The sequence below is a fragment of the Nicotiana tabacum genome, chromosome 10, assembly GCF_000715075.1.
Source record: "Nicotiana tabacum cultivar K326 chromosome 10, ASM71507v2, whole genome shotgun sequence".
Classification (NCBI taxonomy): domain Eukaryota; kingdom Viridiplantae; phylum Streptophyta; class Magnoliopsida; order Solanales; family Solanaceae; genus Nicotiana; species Nicotiana tabacum.
Window position 1 is genome coordinate 159570431 of NC_134089.1, and position 21678 is coordinate 159592108.

General features: G+C 36.3%; 1 protein-coding gene across 3 annotated transcripts; it reads left to right on the top strand.

The window, feature by feature from the left end:
* The first annotated feature begins 1199 nt into the window (after positions 1-1199).
* LOC107831522 (eIF-2-alpha kinase GCN2) lies at positions 1200-20455 on the top strand. Of its 3 annotated transcripts, XM_075223467.1 has the most exons (10): positions 1247-1591; positions 1691-1898; positions 4041-4146; positions 4813-4859; positions 7341-7449; positions 7524-7578; positions 17736-17842; positions 17921-18099; positions 19782-20097; positions 20206-20455. In XM_075223467.1, exons 4-9 carry the CDS (start codon positions 4814-4816, stop codon positions 20081-20083), a joined length of 798 nt encoding a protein of 265 aa, XP_075079568.1. In that variant the 5' UTR covers positions 1247-1591; positions 1691-1898; positions 4041-4146; position 4813; the 3' UTR covers positions 20084-20097; positions 20206-20455. The 3 variants fall into 3 exon arrangements, with proteins under 3 accessions (XP_016514778.1, XP_016514780.1, XP_075079568.1); XM_016659292.2 differs by having other exon boundaries at positions 1200-1898; positions 4041-4177; XM_016659294.2 differs by lacking the exon at positions 4041-4146 and having other exon boundaries at positions 1200-1898.
* The last annotated feature ends 1223 nt before the right edge of the window (positions 20456-21678 follow it).

Sequence of the window (21678 nt, forward strand, 5' to 3'; positions counted from 1 at the left end):
ATCTACACATGTAAACATTATCTCAAAACAATAAGGAAGAAAAGGGTAACCACAGCTCTATAACTACAAAAATATAACAGTTAGTTCAAGTAACTCACAAAATGTAGATTAATTGTAGTTAGTATGAAGGTAAATGTAGCATCATACAAAAGTAAAAAATATACCTTATCTACAATTTATCCAGCAGACTACAAAACAACTACAAAATGACTACATTTATGCACTGTCCAAAAATCACTAGTACAATTAACCTACAAAATTGAGACAAACAATCTACAAAATTTGGACAATTACACATTTTACCAAAAAACACTTGAACAACAGATTTTTACAACCAAAATCACACTAAAAAACTGTAAAGAAAAATAATTAGTGTTTACCTTTACCAAAATCTTTTTGTGAACCAATTTTGGTACTTTTTTGGAGGGTTTCTTCTTTTTCGGTTTTGATGAAGAAGGAGAGACCTTGGGCTTTTTCACAGATGGAATTTTAGGGGAATGTTCAACAAAATCATCATCTACACACAACTCTTTGCCCTTTCGTTTGAGTTGTTTCTCGACTGGTTTTTCACCTCCACCAGCATCAACATCGTCCAAATGCATGTCTCGATTTTGCATTTTTGGGTGGTGATTTTGGTGTTAAAACACCCAAATCAAAGGATGAGATATCAGCTAATGTAGCTTTTGAAGCTTTTTTTTTGGAGTGCTGATTTTTTTCATGATTTGGGACTTGAAAAAACAGATGCAACTTCAAAATAGGATTTTGTGAAATTAACTGGAAAAGAAAATCGTGGGTAACTGATGTTAAAGGTGGGTGAGAGGTACAGAAATGGGGGAATTAACTGAAGGTAAAACGTGGGGGGTGTGGGGGTGGGAGGAGAGAGAGGCGGGTAAACGAAAATGGGAGAATATACGCTCCTAAATTAACGCCTAATATAAATGAAGCATTAATTATACCCTTAATTTGAATTGTGGTATATAAATGGTAATTTGGTATGCTGAAATGTAATTAATACAATCCTTAAACATTGAGGGTAATAAGATTTCATATATATGATACGTGATGGTAAAAATTCCTTTAAATTGTAGCATTAAAAAAAAACCGAATATTACATATCTAATGGTATGGGGCATTAGAACATCTAATTAATGCGACAACAGCAAATCACTTTAAAGATGCTCAACTGTTTCCTCCACTTCACGGATATTCACTCAGAATATATTCCCTCGTCATTACACAAAATCATGAACCACTGAAAAACCGTTTCTCCACCGCCTGAACACAGCCAGAAAAACCACCACATTCTCAGCCGCCGTTAGAAGCAGCAATCACCAGTCACTTCCCCTGTTTTCATTACACCTCTTCTTCTCCACCAGTTAATTTCCACCTCCAAAAAAACCCTCACTCCACTCACCTGACAACCCTATTCTCCGGTAATTTTCATCTCCAGCGGCTCTCGTTGACATTTCCACAAACACCTACATTACATCCATTTTACAGCATCAGGACAATACACTAGGCCCTTCCCACGGAGAATCACTTTCCTTCGTTGTTCTTCTTAGAGAAAATTCAAGCAATCACCACTTCACAGGTAGAAAATCTTTCACAGCAACGTACGCCCTTTTCACTATTGGCCATCCTTCAATCTCTCAATCAGATTCTCTTCTCCAATTTTGATATCCCAATACAGTCCATACGCCTAAATATCGACTGACGTACTCACAAACATCGCCTAGACAATATCTTGCATTAGTTACTCCATTTCATCAACAAAAAAGGGGTTGGTCACTCATTACCGGCGGGATTTCCGGTCAGGCTCGCGGTCATAGTTCGAATTCCTGTCAAGTTCCGGTACAACGCCAGATTTCAAGAGTTTAAAAGGTGCTTCCATTTTTAAGGTACATTTCTTTTCCTTTTTTTTTTTTTAGTTTACTAATATATCTCGTTTTCTTCCGTTTTCTTTTACATAATTTCCTCTATTCCATTATAAGATGTTTCTTTGTTTGAATTCATTATTTGATCTACGTGTGATGTTAAGCTATTTTTCACTGGATTAGTTTGAGATTTCGGGGAAAGTTTAAAGCGAGGCTTGAACGAGTTTAGTGTTTTTTTTTTAATTTAGTTGAGCAAAATAGAAGTATAATGGAAGTTTCTTAAGAAATTAGGTTTAGGGTCGAGATCCAAACGGGGTTTGGGATCAAAGATATTAATATTAACTACAACTAATTTTATTACTCCCCGTTTCATATTAAATGAGTTAGTTTGACTCGACACGGAGTTTAAGAAAAAAGAAGAGACTTTAGGAACTTGTGGTCTTAAAAAGTTTGTGGGATCATGACATTTGTGTGGCTATAAAAATTAAAATGAAAGTGTTTAAAGTTGAATTATTTCCAAATTTAGAAATGTGTCATTTACTTTGGAACAGACTAAAAAGGAAAGTATTTCATTTAATATGAAACGGAGGGAAGGGAGTATTACATTTGATACAACACGTGATACATCAAAAGAAGTCGATGGACATAGATGAAATCGAAATGAAATACAAAGTTACTGACAAATTGGATCAATTGAGATAAGTATCAGATTTTTTTTAAAAAGATTGATGATGGTTATGCAAAGTTAAAAGAGAAAGGACGAAAATAAATAGACTCCTAAGAAAATAGTGCTGAAACTAAATCTAAATTGTGATAAAATATATTATAAAAATAAAAAAAAGTTATAACCAAAACCAAAGGTGGATTTTCTTTTATGTCTCTTGTGCCTAGATACCCTTTTCGTTTCTTTGACGGGATTTATCTAATAGACTTAACTTTTTTATATGATTTATATAAAAAGCTTTCAAGCAATATTCATCGACAGGCCAAAGAACTTGATGAGTAGACCAATAAATTTAATCTCTATATGCAATTTATTATAAGAATATATCATACAAGAATTTGATTATACAAAGAAAAAGTGCAGATATAAAGTTGAATTTCTTTCATATTAACGTTTTAAGTTTTTTAATAACGAATAGTTTCTATTTTAATTTAGGGATAATACATAATTTCCCTCTTGTACTTGTCTTGTTTTTTCATTGGCACACTTAAACTTCGCAGGGGTCCTATGACCCCCCTATATTTGTTTGAAGTGGTATAAGTACCGGAGATGGTATTTATACCACTTCAAATAAATATAGTGGGGGTCATAGACCCTTGCAAAGTTTAAGTGTGCAACTGAAAACGAGACAAGTACAAGGGGGAATTATGTATTATCCCTTTAATCTATGCATTACTTAGTTACATATGTTATTTATGTTTTTTTAAATTGAAGAGATTGTTTATTTTCAACAGATAAGGACATACAATTGTAATAAGATAAAAGTATACAATTTAAATATTTATGTTGAGTTAATGGTTATAATAATTGTAAATATTGAGATAATTTATATCTAATTATAGTGTTTTTAGAATGTGTATTTGTTTTTTAATACATAAATTCTGTAGAATGCCAAAACTAAATCTATATAGCTTGAGTTTTATACCCTTTTGTTGATATGAAGCCCTTCAATGTTTTAACTAAACGACGAAAATTTCATTTACTAAAAAAGAATTCCTAAATCTAAAAACAGTATAACAAGAATTAATTAAATAACTATTTCTAAATATTTGAGAAATAACTAAACGACTATTTTGTCCAGTATGAATTGAATTTTTTAAGGGTAAAAAAGACGATTGACATTTCGCTAAAGGCTTTTAATATAGTATAGATATATGATAATGTGAGTTATTTTAAGTAGGATTTGATTCAAAAAAAGAAGTTAGAAGGTTGTGTTGTTTTATTTTAGCCAATTATAGTATTTACCGCACATTTTGCACTATTTTATTTGACATCATTATTTTAAGAGTACCAATAATATCCTTCAATGCGATTTTCTTTTTAATTTTTAAGTTCATTTTGGTTTAGATTTGCTTCTTTTCTTTATGGTCGGCATATTCCATTAAAAAGTTAAATTTAAGAGTTCTTAAATTAAATTTGAAATTACAAATCATAATATGCAGGCTCATTTTTTTTTTGATTTGCACCGGATGTCCGAGTCTCTTCGAGCCCCGACTAATCCGGGGGTGCACAGGCCCTCGGCAAGGAGTTTCCCGCAAGTGCACCACGGTTAATCATAATATGCAGGCTCATTATCTCTGTAATTAGTGTTATCTTTAAATGATGCACATATATTATTAAATTTAACACTAATTTATTAACCAAAGTAAGTGTTTAACCAATTTTGTAAGCCGACTTGCTAATTGATAAGTAGATAACAACTTATGTACATTTTTTTGTAATTTGACATTTAAAAGCACTCTTTGGAAATATTGGCATAACACAAATAACAAAAAAAAGCACTTTTCAAATGATTTAACTAAATACAAACTACTACTCTTCCAAAGCACCTTTTTAAAGCACTTTTGATAAAAAGTGCTTTTCGAAATAAGTTGATTTTTTGCAACTTGGCCTAATTGGCTATGTGAAATTTTGGGGGTAAAAGAAGGGTGTGACAATCCACTCTTTTTTTGTTTGGTTAAGTCCGGTATTAAAGTTTTTTAAGAATTTATACTATTTGGTTTGATTTTGTGTTTAAAAAAAGAGCCTAACTGGCCAAATTTACCTATTTAGTATTTTGTAGATAATTATTTATGTTGCTTCCAAAATGTTATATTGTTTTTTGCTCTGAATTTTGGCCTTGGGCTTCTCTTTACAAATTTGTCTTTTCTCTGAGTATTCTTGTGACATATGTTTAAAATATTTTGATTTGATTTTTGAAATATAAATATGTAGCATGCAGACTCGATATACCGTAGATTTTCAGGAGATCCGGCGACTAGGTAAAATGCTCTTCCTTCCTTTTAAGAACTACATATCTCTTCCCTTTTAAATATTTTGTGAACATGGTGTGGTCTACTTGTCCTTGGATACCCTTGGACTCTTGTTTCTTTACAAACCTAGTAAAATCTGTTGAACCAAGCTCTTTGTGACTGTTTTAGGCCATATAGAGACTTTCTTAATCCATAAACCTTAAAGCCAACTTTACTTCAAAGCCTGGAGGTGGATCTATATAAACGTCTTCATCTAGTTGTCAGGTGACTTGTGTAGATTGACTGCAAAATGGTAAGAGCAGTGTCATTAACAGCCAAAGCTATGTGAAACAAGAGGTTGTCGCTTCATGGATGAAGCCATGTGCTTTAGTGGAAGTGTGCGCTTAAACAGTAATGCATTAAATGATCTCAATGAGAATTAGTTGGCTCTTTGAATCTCAACTTTGGAAAGTTGGACCAATGTCGGCATTATTGCATACTGGATGTTGAGATTAGTTATTTTAATTATAATTCGGTTGTTGTAGTGCGAAATTCATATATGTTTGATATTTCTTGAATCTTTCGTAAATTGTGCGCCTTCACTTCTCGCTTTTTGGTTCAAGCCCTCCGGGCTTGGGCGCTTTTTTGCTCTTTTCGTTTTTGAGAACACCGGATAAAACTTAAGAGTACCATATTCAGTTTTGCCACTAGTGCAAATGTCTCTAGATAGTCAATTGATACGTCTGGTTATACCCTTTAGCGGCTAGGGGCGCCTTGTATCTCTCTAGAAACTATGCAGTTTTTTGAACACAATTTGCAGCTTCTCCTTTGGCAACTCTATGACCTCCCAAATCCTCTTTTATATTATTATTATTTTTGATAAGGTGATAATTTCATTAAAAAAGGGTGAAACATGCCCACATACAAGATGTATACCAAAAAGTAAAAAACCTTTTATTATTATTATTATTATTATTATTATTTCTTCAAGCGTTCTCATTTCCTCAAGAACAACCTCCTTCCATTCGGGAACCTTTAAAGCATCCCGCACACTCGTTGCTATCTCCATACTAGATAGCTGTGAGGTAAATGCAGAAGATATTGATAACAGATTTTTATAACACAAAATTAGACATAGGGTATTTGGCACAACTCCTGGTACCTTTTTGTAATGCAACGGGACAAGCTCAGATGTTTAGGCTCAGAGTGAATAGACTGGAAGTTAGGAAGATCTATGTGAGTGAATAATATATGGAGATCACCTGAAGGCTCAGTACAAGTATGAAAAATCTGGGGTGTTTCTCCTTGAGTAGACATTCAGTTCTTTTGTACTTGTTTGATCACCACTTTTACCTCTACAAATGTCATGGGTTGGCTTTCTAGGCTTAGAAATCCAAATTTTTACTAGTTAAATCACTTGATTCTGTATCACCTGACTCTATTTCTATCAAGGTATTTGGTTCAATTGTTATCAGTGGTAGAGAATCTAATTATTATCAAAGGAGTTTGAATTTTCTCCCATCTTTTCCCCCAGAAAGGAGAGCCAAAAATCATTGACTCTAAGAAAGCGAGATCCATTTTAACAAATATTTTCTTAGAGCTCGGGTTATAACACTTGTACCCTCTTTGAGTTGGGGGCATAACCTACTAAACACACATTTCTTAGCTCAAGGATCTAATTTCTCACGATTATTTACATGAGTGAAAACACTACATCCAGATACTCTTAAAGCTAAATTGGTTGTCAATTTACAGATTAGGAAGGTATCTTGAATAACACTTAAGAGGTGTCCTAAAACCCAGAGTGAGAGAATCTTGGTAGGTATCTTATTTGTTAAAGATGTGATAGTCATGAGTGCCTCTCTCCCGAGATACTTAGGAACATTATTAGTGAATGGTGTAATACCCCTGTAACTGCTAAGAGATGTTTACTTTTCCTTGTAGCTACCCATTTTTTGGTTGGTATCAGGACATGAACTTTGATGCATCATTTCTTTTTCCGAGAAGAAATCGCCTAAGGTTTTCATTAAAGTACCCTTTACTATTATCACTCATAACACTCTAGTTCTTTCCTGAAGTTGTGTCTCAACCAGTCTAACATATCCGAAAAATCTCCATCATTGCTGATTTATATTTTTTGATATACCTAGCAGTTACGATCACCAATGAAACTTTTAAACCACTTTTTATGTAACATTTTTGACCGCCCAATAGTTTGATTCTATATTCCTAGAAGAGAAAAAATGATGATGTTTAGCTAATTATTGAACTTCACATTTAGAAGATGGATTTTTATTCTGAAATGACTCAGGTAACAAGTGTTTTAAATAATAACAACTTGGATTGACCTAATATTATATTTAGTTTTCAAATTGTCATTTCGTCTCAAGATGAATAGGAAGATTTGTAGAATGCCCCAAACTCCTCTTCTAAAAAAGAGAGGATAACTCTTTGTGATTTATACATGGCAGTAGTCTTTCCAGTGATCTCTTTTTGTTATTTGATTTGTAGGGAAAGGTGGATTCGGACGAGTTTATGAATGCAAGCATAAGCTAGACGAGTCAACATATGCTGTGAAAAAGATACCTTTTCCTGATCAAGAACATGCAGAATATCTAAGGTAATATTATTTATTTAGCATAAGATAACTTTATTTTGTATGGTTTTATACTGAAAATATTTGTTTCTTCTCAGAGAGGTGAAAATTTTGGCAGCTCTTCAGCATCCAAGTGTCATCCGCTATTATCAGGTATATTTTTTTTTGCTCTCTGTATGTAAATATTTGTCACGACCCAAAGCATACACTTTGTAAGCTTATATTATTTACACCATAGTTGTTGTGTACTTGGTGCCAAGTTGATATAAAATTCAATCTCTTTCCCAGTAACTATCTTTAAACTAGGTACATTGGTCCTCGTGTCGCTGAAAGTGGCCAAGGATACATATCATCCTTCACTCATTAGTTTCTTAGCGTTCCGGAAAGAGATATTTTGGTTGAAGGCATAATGGAGTCACCTTTCAACTCAAAGCTAGGGTCGCTCAATATCTCAAATCTCACTGTCATCAAATGGCAGTTGAAGATAGCATGGCACGAGGCTAACCAATCCACTCCCATGATAACATCACAGTCAACTATACTAAATACTATTAAGTCGACCAAAGTGCCCCTTCCCTCAGTCCTGGCTACACATGAACGATAACCATGATACATTGTCAAGGATTCTCCTACTCATGTGGCAACTAGGAATATGATCGGTCAACAGTTCTGAATTTTTCTTAATTCTTCGTTGTAAAATATGATGACATTAAGAATGAATAGAACTAGGGTTAAACAGAGCTTAAGCATCATGAGAACACAAGTAGCTAAGACCCTAAAGCTTTGGCCTTCTTACGTCAAGTGGTGCCAAGAACTTTGCCTCCTTGTGCGTCATTCTCTTCAACAAATCTACAATCTAAACATAAGATTTATCCTCCCCGTGGGTGAGGGAGCTAACACTTTGATACGGATATTTGTTTGTCCCTTTTGCGAGCCACTTCACCTTGTCAAATACAGTCAGGTTGGAGTTGTTCATAGCAACAGATAAACTGTGTCTCGTTGGCTATCCAGAATAAATCTAGCCATAAAAGCATCCTCAAACTTCTCCCAACTAAACAATGGTGGTCCTCTCCGTCTCCGAAGACTCCCACTAGCTACCAACCGTGTCTTCGGTCTGTAGGCGGTTAACTCAACAGCTTTGTCACTTGTACACCCAAGCATCCTCAGTATCCTTTTAACCTTATCTAAGAACAATTGCGGATCCTCTGTATATATGCTCCAGTAAACTCGAGTTATTTCAGCTTCAGGAATTTTTGTAAGGTACCCAGAACACCTATAGCATGTCTAGTATACTCAACTAGCTACATAGCTGGGGGAGTCTTTCCTTTGTTGGCTATCTTCTTGATGACGTGTCCTGGATGTGATTTTTTTATTTTATGAACGACATGGTGGGGGTTGTTGAGAGAACTGAATTAGTCCAGTCTGACTTGTCTGGGCTGGGCTCTTAGCGCACTAAAACAATAGATTACGGGCTTTCTTAGTCCTTGGCTCCTTATACTTTTGGCAACAACGGGAACTCCACCAAACGACCCTAAAGCTTTGGCCTTCTTACGTCATGTGGTGCCAAGAACTTTGCCTCGTGCTTCATTCTCTTCAACAAATCTACTATCTAAATATAAGATTTATCCTCCCCTTGGTGAGGGGAGATAACACTTTGATACGAATATTTGTTTGTCCCTTTTGCGAGCCACTTCACCTTGTCAAATACAGTCAGGTTGGAGTTGTTCATAGCAACTGATAAAACTCCAGTTTAGCAATTCAAAGCTCCTTCGCAATGCATCTCGTTGGCTATCCAGAAGAAATCTAGCCATGAAAGCATCCTCAAACTGCTCCCAAGTCAACAGTGGTGATCCTCTCCGTCTCTGAAAACACCCACTAACTACCAACTGTGTCTTCGGTCTGTATGCGGCTAACTCAACAGCTCTGTCACCTGTACACCCATGCATCCTCAGTATCTTTTTAACCTTATCTAAGAACAATTGCGGATCCTCAGTATAGATGCTCCAGTAAACTCGAATTATTTCAGCTTTAGGAATTTTTGTAAGGTACCAGAACACCTATAACATGTCTACTATACTCAACTAGCTGCATAGCAGGGGGAGTCTTTCCTTTGTTGCTATCTTCTTGATGACATATCTTATCATTCTTTTCCTTCATCTCAAAAGGGCTCTAACGAGGTTCGGTGAGGAGTTACCAACCCGTTTGGGAGCTCTTCCTTGCGCTCGTTCTCTGGTAGCCACTCGAACGTCGAGCCTTTTCTACGCCTCGGTCCCTTTTTCTCTACTTTGCGCCTTTCTCTCGGCATAGCCCTGACGACCACTCGACTTCGTGCCATCGAACTTGTTGGCATCTTGAGTCTTGGGGTGTTCTTGTTGTGTCTTCTTGCTTTTTCCACGGTCTCCCCCATCTTTGACATTGCTACCCCTTGACTCTTTGCCTTTGCCTTTGTTGTACTTGTCATGCCTGAAATCCATTGAAAACTCGGCCTCCACTATGGCTAGATCTATATCTGCAGCTTGTCGGCGTTGCAACACGTGCTTAGCCCAATTTTGCAACCCGTTTATGAAGTGAAACACAAGTCTTCACTGGTGAGATTGAGAATTTGAAGCATTAAGGTGGTGAACTCCTTGACATAGTCTCGTATACTCTCTATTTGCTTCAACTCCCAAAGCTTGCGTCGTGCTTTGTACAAGACATTATTTGGGAAGAATTGACGCTTGAACTCGGCCTTGGGCTAATCCTACGTGCTAATGGTGCATAGATTTTTCTCCACGTCGGCCATCTTTCTTCTCCATCACAGCATGGCAATCTCTGAAAGGTACAAGACAACAATTTTGATCTTGGCCTCATCGTCTCTCACTTTGCCATGCTTAAAGTAGTTTCCCTAGTGCCAAAGGAAGTTCTCCACTTCTTGAGCATCGCGTACACCTTTGAACACCGGTGGCTTGTGATCCTCGATTTTGGCCTCCCTCGTCTCAACAACATTGTTGGCCACCTCGGTCACGCCAACATCAACCTCTTCAATGCCTATAGGCCTAGGGCGGTGCCTCCGGGCTTTTGTTGGAGGCATTTTCCTTTTTGTTCAGGCCCTTCATGCCAACGGCATTCCGAGTGATTGGCTTGGGTGTTAGCAATGTTGATTTCTCAGTCATTCGCCATTCCTGTAGTCACCACCTTTGCTTAGATACCACACTGTCATGCAGTGTTGTCAAAGGCGAAAAGCTCTAAAAAGCGCTCTAGGTCAATTGTGGCTTTAAGCGCAAAGCACAATTCATGTGGGGGCTTTAGTTAAAAAAGGCGCAATGCAGAAAAAAATAAAAATATATACGTAATTCAAGAGAAAAGTAACAAATTCATTCATATTATTTTTCTTAATAACTAATACACTTATTTGTCGATTATATTTGTAGTCTAGCATTGCTCCATTCAAGATAGAACTCATGGGCAATAAGGGGCACGTCTTGGTGCCTTGTCTACATTGAAACGCAACTTAAGCGAGGCAAAGCGCCCTCCTTGAGCTTTTTTGAGCTTTAAGGCTTAAGCCCTCCTTAAATGAGCCTTTGACAGCACTGCTGTCATGTCCTTAGTCTTAAACTAAGTGCACGTGCGGCACTTGACAACTCGCTCATGATCTTGCACAACTTGCTCACGTTCTTGCTATGCCTGAAACAGGTATAGACTATTTTTAATAGATCCTCGGCTCATGCTACGCATAATCAAAGTTTTGAGAACGGAAATATAATAGTTAAAAATTCATGAAAAGAAGTAGTAACAACAAAAGGGTAGCAACAACTCAGAAGCAACATCAGGCAGTAGGAATAAGACCAAACAAAGAAAACACTAAAACTACTGGTATGTAAAGGGGGAGTACGCTCTACAACCTACTAACTTTCTATCATAATTCTCGACCTCCACAACCTCCTATCAAGGGTCATATCTTGGTATGCTAAAGATGTGCCATGTCCTGCCTAATCACCTCCCCCAGTTCTTCTTCGGTCGTCCTCTACCTCTCCTTAGATCCACCATATTCAACCTCTCACATCTCTTCACTAGAGCATCTGCACGTGTCCTCTTCACATGCCCGAGCCATCTCAGCCTCACTTCTAACATCTTCTCCCCACGGAGGTCACTCCTACCCTATCTGAAAGTATGCCCACACAACCATCTCAACATCCCCATTTCTGGTACCTTTATCTTCTGGACATGAGAATTTCTTGACTGGCTAACACTCCGCCCCATACAACATAGTTGGTCTAATCACTATTTTGTAAAACTTATCTTTGAGTCTCAGGGATACATTCTTATCATACAAGACACCAGATGCAAGACTCTATCTCATCTACCCCGGTCCAATACGATATGCGACATCCTCGTCAATCTCCTATTGTCTTAGAAAACTGACCCAATGTACTTGAAACTCTCTTGCTTGGGGATGACTTGTGAATCGGGTCTTACTTCCATGTTTGCCTCATGGTTCACATCACTGAACCCACATTCCAAGTAGTCAATTTTTGTCCTGCTCAACTTGAAACTTTTAGACTCCAGGGTCTGTTTCCACACCTCCAGCCTAACATTAACTCCGCCTTCCATCTCGTCAATCAGTGTGCTACGTCATCTGCATATAACATGCACTATAGCATCTTTCCTTGAATGTACCACGTCAATTCGTCCATCACCAAGGCGAATAAGGACGGGCTAAGAGCCGACCCCCTGGTGCAGCCCCATCACGACTTGAAAGTGTCTCGAGTCTCGTCCCACCATCCTTACCGGGTTTTAGCTCCATCATACATGTCCTTAATCACCCTGGTGTAAGCTACAAACGCTTCTCTAGCCTCTAAACACCACAATAGAACCTCTCTAGGTACTTTGTCGTATGCTTTCCCTAGTTCGTTGAACACCATATGCAAGTCCCTTTTCCTCTCCCTATACTGCTCCACCAATCTCCTTATAAGATGAATTGCTTCTGTGCTCGATTGCTTGGCATGAATCTGAATTGGTTATTGAAAATAGGCAGAATGGCCTAGTAAACACTTGTACTTGTTCGTGTTTGTCACCTCGGTCCCCGTACTCAACGAAGTTTCATTCAAACACTTATAGTTATTCGAAGTCCGTATTTTAAAGTCCTATGACCATTGACCAAGTCTACGTAGCAACTTAATGGCTGAGCTCGACAAAATACGTGTATTTCACGCGTATAAGGATCGTGAATATAAGTATTTAAACCAAAAATGACTAAAATAAGAAAAAATAGATATAACAAATTAAATTAAAAAAAGAAGAAGAAAGAAACGTCATCAAACCCTCCTCCACGTTCTACCTTCCTACCTTCACCTTCACCCTAGCCTCCACCTCATTTTCATCTCTCCCCCTTCTTCTCACCTTATCTCCCCTCCTCCATTTTAACCTAAACCCTACTACAACACAACCCTTCTCCACCACCTCTTTATCCACCAATGATATTCCTCACCACCATAGATATGAAATCACAGCCAGATTGGCCCTATAATTTTTGGGAACCTTTCCCGCACCACTATTCCCCAACTTTTGAAGACAAGCTTTTGCAAAGGAAAAAAATAGACATATTGACTAAAGATCGCGGGTGAAACATTCTTCTCTTTCTTTTTATTTTTTTTGGTTTTATTTCTTGGGTGTTTGGTTTGAAAGAGAATTTTAGGATAAATTTTTTTCCCTAATCCATTCACTGTCTGGGTTTTGAAAGGGTGACATGAATTTGAATTGAAGAGGAAAGATAGTGGCGATTTTGGAGTAGTTGCGGCGATGGTGGCAGCAGAAATACCATGGCTGGTTGAATCGATTGTAGTAATGGAGAAAAATTAGAATAAAAAAAAGGCTAAGTAGGTTTAATTGTGTGCTTTCATATGGAAGAGGAAGGGTGGCAGTGTGTGGTAGTGGTGGTGGCGGGTGGAAGAGGCAAATATGGAGTGGTGGAGAGAGGAGAAAGGTTTGGGTTTTTTTTTGGAGAAGAAAGGAATGGGTTATGAGTTTGATTTTTTTATTAAAAAATATGTTTTTAAAAATAAATAACGACGTGTCATTAATTTATATGAGGTGGATCCTTTATATCAGCGCGAATGAACAACACACGGTATCGGAGGTGTTTAAGACTAATGTTTTATACAAGTTCAAGTGTCTGGTTGAAACAATCTAGAGTAGGGGACCGGGATGTCAAAGCCGAATAAGTAGAGGTGCCTGTCAGGCTATTCTGTCTTGAAAATAAACACACTTCTCCTCACTCTTATTTCACCATCCTCTCCTAAACTTTCATAGTGTGACTTAGTAGCTTGATACCCTATAGTTGTTGTAATATTGGATGTCACCCTTGTTCTTGTACAACTGTATCATTGTACTCCACCTCCATTCCTCGGGCATCTTTGAAGTCCTAAAAATGACGTTGAACAATTCAGTGAGCTACTCCAAGTCTGCCTTACCGCTTTTTTTCAAAAATTCAACCAGAATTTCGTCAGGTCCGGTCGCTCTCCCCTACTGATCTTACGCATAGCCCTCTCAACCTCCTCCACCTTAATATCCTTACAATACCCAAATCTCGGCGACTCTCGGGGTATTCAAAATCACCCAACATAATGTCCCTGTCCCTCGTTTCATTCAATAATTTATGAAAGTATGCTTGCCATCTTCGTCTAATATATGCCTCTTCCACCAATACTTTATCTTCCTCGTCTTTGATGTACTTCACTTAATTCAGGCCGCAGGCCTTCCTCTCTCTCGCCATGTCTAGCCTGTATAGTTTCTTGTCCCCGCCTCTAACCCAAGTTCTTCATACAAGCGCCCAAACGTTGCCGTCTTCGCCGCTGTAACCGCTAATTTCGCCTCTTGCCTTCCTTATATCCCTCCCTATTTGTCTTCTTCTCCTCCTCGCCTTTGCTCCCCACTAACTTTAGATATACCTCTTTTTTTGCTTCCACTTTCCCTTGGACCTCTCTATTCTATCACCAGTCCTCTCTATGACCACCAACGTAGCCTTTCGAGACCCGTAACACCTCTCTAGCTGCTTCCGTGAGGCTTTTGCTGTCAAAGTCCACATACTACTCGCATCCCCAGTACTCCTCCCGGCCCTCATAGCTCTCAGCTTATCCTCCAACTCCTGAGCTTTGTCTTTAGTCCAGGCTCCCAATTGATCTTAGGCTTACCACACACAAACCTTTTCTTCCTCTTCTTCTTCCTGTTCCTCTTAACCCCCAAGTCCATGACCAAAAGCCTATGTTGGGTCGAGAGCGTCTCACTCTGAATAACCTTGCAATCCATGCACATACTTTCGTCACACTTCCTAAGAAGTAGGTAATCAATCTGGGTTTTGGCCACCATGCCCCAGAAGGTAACTAACTGCTCCTCCTTTCTATGGAAACTCGAATTTGCTAGCACCAACTCAAAAACTTTCCCGAAATCCGACAACAAAGTACCTCCTTCATTTTTATCACCAAAACCGAAGTCGCTGTGAACATCGTCATATCCTTTGGAGGTCGTGCCGATGTGGTCGTTGAAATCTCCTCCTATAAACAACTTCTCGGTTTGGGGATACCACGCACAACCTCGTCCAAATCTTCCCAGAAGCGACTCTTGACCTCTTCGCCTATGCCCGCTTGAGACACGTATGCACTAATAACATTGAAAGTAAGCCCTCCAACAACTAATTTAATGGCCATGAGCCTATCCTTCACCCTCGTGATCTCTACCACTTGCTTCCGGAGTTCCATATCAACCAAGATACCTATCCTGTTCGTACCCCTCACGCCTCCCGAGTAGAACAACTTAAACCTGTCTACATCTTGTATCTTAGTTCCCACCCATCTAGTCTCCAGGACACAAGCCATATTGATCTTCCTCTTAGGGAGAATCTTTACTAACTTTATAGATTTTCCCCTCAAAATTTTCATGTTCCAGGACCCAAACCTCACCTAGAAGCTTCCCTGCCCCCTTACCGCCCTTGCCTTCTGCCCCACCCGAGGACATGATATTACTTTAGCATCTAACTCTAAAGCCACTACACTTTAGGTAAAACTAAGCTAGACTAGCCCTTTAATCAAGCAAAAAGCCTAAAAAATGTAATACAGATTGAAACTTAAAGACACTAAGAGATGGTACGAAATACCAAGCAAATAATGTGCTAAATCTTGGGCAAACTAATTACTTAACAGGGAATGAAGACAAAAAAGTCGAATAGGTGAACAAGAGGTACCAACTCCCGAAAGCTAGAACCTGGAATGTTGTCAGGGACGACTACGCGTTGCTGCAGCACTCGACTAACCTTCCATAATTAGTGGAACAAAAAATAGGAAAATTTTATTCATTGCTAGTTTCGAAAATAAATATTTACAATGTATACGAAAATTAAATATGTTTTGCATTAGTGATATCTGAATATGAAATCTGCAATGTATCTATATCTATATCTAGGGATAATCACATCTCAATATATTGAAACCATACTTATTGGGGATTCCATCCCGATAGTCTGACCCCAACCCAATTGTCTAGGTAGTCATGTACTTCATGTGTACATCACGTGAGTCGGACGCCATCCCGTCAGTTATGAATGCTAGCCAATCTGAATCTACCTACTGTATATAAGTAGCATAATCTGATACTGCCACAATTGTGTTTAACTTTCTTGTGATGGCACCCTATGGGGGCAACCAGGATTTTATGTTCGTGGGTGCTAATTTTTCTTGATGTGTAATAACTACTTAATTTTTTGGTTGGTAGGTGCTTTCTTTTCCTTTTATATCAGATGCCTCAAATTTCTTATATAACTATATCTATGCTGTGTAAAGTTTAATGGGTGCTAAAGCACCTAAATTTAGTACGTAGCTCCGCCCCTGCACGGGGGGATGAATCGACTCATACCTTTTCAGCTTTCTACCAAACCATACTTTAATCTTAAGACATATATCCAAAACGTATATAATGCGTAAAGCTTAAAACATTTAAATAAGATATTCAATAGCTGTACTTGAGAAAATATAACCAAGTTTGGAACAGTATTCTGGTAATCTGAAGCAGACTTTCGCAAGTCACCATAGGAAAAAATATTATGCATCATATCATAAAATTGGTACCAAGCTACACATTTAAAATGTTTGCCTAAGCCGAAACTCATCAACACAAGCATGTACTTATCCTCACACATGCAAGGTTATAATACATATACTTAAAGACATTTTTAGAAATATGAAAAGGTTATAGAACATACATATTTCAATTGAAATCATGCTAGTTATGAAAAGCTAGCTAGATATGGATAGATTTCTACTGGCGTTAGGTTCTTAACATTAATATATCTTGGTACTTGTTTCTAATGAACCCTTCAGGAATCTATAAATAAAAAATAGTGTAATTTTTGTAATGTTTTCCTTAATTTTACGCCTCTTAAAGACGAGGGAATTTCAGATCACTGCTACACTACTTAATTATTATGTTTTTCCCTGTACATATATCATATGAACTAGGTAAAGAATAGATAGAGACTAATGATACAAGGATTATCTGTCACAAAGGAAAACTTTAAACTAAGGATAAGACAGATTTGGAAGAAAAAGCACTTACATATTGTTCTTGTAGCTTTGAAATGCTGGAAACAAGTTTGACAAGGCTGGTGTTTTGACATTACATTGCCCTTTAAATAGAACTTGCAAGTGGCGGTTGTGTTAGTTCCTTTCTAGAAGTTCTTTAGTGTTTAGTAACCTTATACTTGACTAATAAGTATTCTAATGTAAGTTGAGAAAGACAGTTAATTGGTTTCCAATTCTTGTAGGTAGTGTTAGTGATTAGAAGCACTAGCTACTAGGTGTTTGGTAACAGATACTACTTGCAAACCAGTGGTTGTTTTACAATTTTGTCCATTGTTTTAACTTGTCCATTATATAAAGAAACATGTTAGTATCTTTTATGCCACTATATTCCAAGTTTGGAAAGGAACACAAGAAACTTTTCCTTGTAAGAATACCAAAGTGACTTTGACATTACAATTTTGTCCATTGTTTTAACTTGTCCATTATATAAAGAAACATGTTAGTATCTTTTATGCCACTATATTCCAAGTTTGGAAAGGAACACGAGAAATTTTTCCTTGTAAGAATACCAAAGTGACTTTGACATTACTTAAATTCTCATTACGGAATTCAGTTTGCTACTTTAGTGATGTTTAAAGTATGCTCCGGGTAGGGGATTACAATACTTTTTTATTTTTGGTTCCATGTAAACTTTATTTGGAGTGCAACAATTTAATAGAACAAAATGAATTGACTATTTGAATTGTTCCCTTTCATTTCCAGTGTTGGATTGAACTTGGTGTTTCCGATGTGGGATCATCATCAGATGAAGATGAGATGATGAGCGAGGCAACACATACTTTGTTTGTTGCTATGGAACTGTGCACAAGGTTTGTAAAGTTTAATTAGTCCCAAATAATTATTATTACATAAAAGTTCTCACATATTTTTATTATTTGTATCTTTAGCACCCTTCATGCTAGACTGGAAGCAAAGATAGAGAAGGTGCCTGTGTTCCGCTATCTCAAAGAGCTGCTGGAGGGGTTGCAATTCATCCATGAAAAGGGAGTTATTCATGGAGATTTGTCTCGAGACAATATCTTCCTGGATGATCATGATCATATTAAAATAGGAGATTTTGGCTTGGGTAAGTTGTTTATTCCATTTCCTTTTGTTTGTTTATTTATTTATTTATTCCGTCAGTATTAATTAGGTTATAACTTTTATGCCCCAACAAGCAATAACCAATTAAGAAGGAAAACCATTAAAGAACTTCTTTAGCATCAGTGAAATTAGGAATAGCTAATACAAGAGCTTCAACCATAGCCTTCTTTAAAGCTCTGAATGGTTTCTCAACTTCTTCATCCCAATTGAAATCAACGGTGGCTCAATCAGATATGTGACCTAAAACAAAAACTTATAAGAGGCTCTAATTTTTTTTTAGTAATATTTAATATATTTTATTAGATGTTTATTCTTATAGTTTCCTAAAATACAAGAAAGTTAATTATATTTGGATAATCAATTTTGTTTCACTTGTCAATATGGTCAGTACGTGTAATTTTCATGAGTCATTGTTGATCTTAAGTTAGTTCGTATTGATTTTAATTTACAAACTTTTTTCAATTGAGGCAATTGTTAGAGAAAATATTAAATTTATTCTATAAGCAATAGAAACATTTAAAAAAATAGAATTAAGACTTACATATGCAAATTAGAGTATCATCTTCTATTTGTACAATTTCCTATCACTTTTAATTTCAAAAGTTGGTAGAACCATCAATTTCATATATCATTATGCTTCAAAAGATATTCAAGGTTAATAGCATATGTGGCCAAGCTTCTCCAAAGGCAAAAATGCTTTTTCTTCACAAAAAAAAAAGTACTATCTTTTTTAAGAAGTTGAGGTGTTTGCCCAAGCTTTTAGGAGGAAAAAAGCTATAGGACAACACATTTTTCTAATCTAATCATTTAATAATCTAATTAGCTTATTTAAATAGATACTCAAAGAATTGAAAAAATTAAATGCATTAGACAAAATTAAGATAGGAAGTAGCTACAAATTTTGTCACCTACTATTTTCAATCGTAATTACATTTAATCATATTTTAAAATTTACTTATTATAAACTTTAAAAATATGGATTTAGTGTTTGATAAAAAATTGACAACATATGATTACAAAAGTTTTATTTTTCACTAATAATAAATATATAATTATTTGGGGCCTTAATTTTTGGGGGACCTTAAGCCGCTGCTTTAGTGGCTCTAGGGTCAGTCGCCCCTGATTGAGATCATCCAAAATCTGAGCCAATGCATTTGTACGTGATGTTTATGTATGTTGTACTTCAAATCTGAACTGTTAGTAATTGAAATGCAAGTCTAGTCCTAGCCATCCACGTCTACTACTCATTACTCCTAATCAGCTAGCTTAACCATTAATTGACCTTAACTAACTTTTTAACTATCCGTGTGTTTCAATTTAAATGACACTTCCCTATTATCCGTTCCAAAAAGAATGACACATTTCTATATTTAGACACAATTTAACTTTAAATTTTTTATTTTACCCACTTTACTCTAATTAATGAGAAGTTTTTATAGCCATACAAATATTATGGCTCCACAAAGCTTTTGCCCCTTAAGCTTTTAGGACCACTTGTTTTAAGTGTTTTTTTTGTCTTAAACTTTGTGCCAAATCAAAGTACATCTAAATTGAAACGAAGGGAGTACTTATTAAGCTGGATCATAACAATTACTTGCAGCGTTTTAACTTGCCTTTTTCTACAATAACTTGCAACTTTTTAACTTTTCTTTTTCTTTCATTTAGCTCGTAACACCGGAGATGACTCAATTCCTATTGGGGATGGATTGGGTAATATGATGTATCGAGCCCCTGAGTTGTCTATTGATCCTCGTTTAATTAGCACAAAATCCGACATGTTTTCTCTCGGATTAGTGCTTTTTGAGTTGTCATGTCCATTAGCAACTGGATATGAAAGAGCCAGGCAATGTGAAATTCCAGAAGAAACGGTAGATGAAACTTCCAGAGAAATAATTTGTCAGCTCTTGAAGAAGGATCCACAGCAGCGTCCTTCAGCAGCTCAGTTGCTTCATCGTTACTTCCCGTAGTTTTAGAACCTAAGGTATGGCTAACGACTTCCGTTACTATAACAATATACTTATGGCTGTATGCTTCCTCTATGTAATCTGTACTAACTTGTTCCATTTTCTACTTTCCCTACTTATTGCAGAAAAGGACATCCGTGCAGGTTCAAAGGGACTACTATATTAGCCTGTTAGATATTGTTGAACCTTCTCTCTGTATATATAACCATTGGGCTACTCTAATCTTCTAAAAGAAAAGTTTCTAGGCAAAGGAGAAAATGGCAAAAAAGATTACACTCTGTAGCAAATTTTTAGTTTCTTTAAATAATTTTTGTTCTTTTACATGGTCTGTAATAGTACATTTTTGTCATGTTATTTCTTCATTGCCCTTCTCACTAATGAATTAATGACTCTACCCGAGAATCATTACCATTGAGTTATAGTAGTTACTTCTTCCGTTCGCTTTTACTTGTTCACTATACTAAAATATTTTTTCAGTTTTACTTGTCCATTTTAACAAATCAAGAAAAAAATAATTCCTTTTCCCGTTCTACCTTATCATTAACTACTCATTTTCTAAGAGTTTTTGAAATGATATTATTATTTTGGGTAAAATTATAAATTAACTTCATTTCTTTAAAGAGGCATGCAAAATCAAAAGTGGACAATTAAAAGAATGTGTACTTTTCTTAAAAGATTCTTTCACTGATGGTGAAGTACAAGTAATGAAGGGACCCCAATTCCTTTGCTAACTTTTATTCAACGGAGGGTAGTTTTGGAGTGAAGACCTTTACTTCTGAATTATTATAACAAAGTCATTTCACACAAAGAAATTTTTTGTAAAAAAATGGGATAGAGGGATTAATAAAAAAGAATTGATTTAAGTTTTTACTACTATATGAATGTAGTTTTTCTATTCGGACGTGTATATCAAATTCACACGACTCAAAAAGGATTTTATAAAAGCTTATATTATACAAATTGGAGTAGATAGAGAAGTATACCTAAGCTGAAAATTAGTTTATTAGCAGAAATTAAGAATTAGAGAATTTCAAATACCTTATAAACTATATGGCAGATTTTGGTAATCAAGAAAACATTAGGAGAGGTTTGTGCCACAGAACTTAAATTTATCTGAAAGGAGTAGCTGATAAATGTTTGTTCTGTGCACTGACCGTGTATAATTTTTCCAAACAATCAGGTTAAGTTATTTGCAATAATTAATAGATAGTTGTTTATAAAGATATTATAACCGTGACAATAAAGTATATAACTTGTTATATCATATTAATTATAATAATAAATTAAAAATTCTTTACAGTGTCTATTTATGTAACTTAAACTCGTACACGTATATCATGAAACTACTCATTTTTCAAACACACAGAAAAAATTGCAAAATGAAGAGGAATAATTTATGATACCAATAATATGAAAGAAGAACATCCAACCCACAAACTTAATGCAATAAGGTGAGTGACTTAGAACATTATAAACTCCTCTAAAAACTCTTACACAACCAATGATGAATAGACAAGTGAGGTTTGCTTAGTTGGTAAAAGCATTTCTATCCACGATCATTAGATTTTTTGGGTTTGAGTCCCACTAAAGGAAAAGTG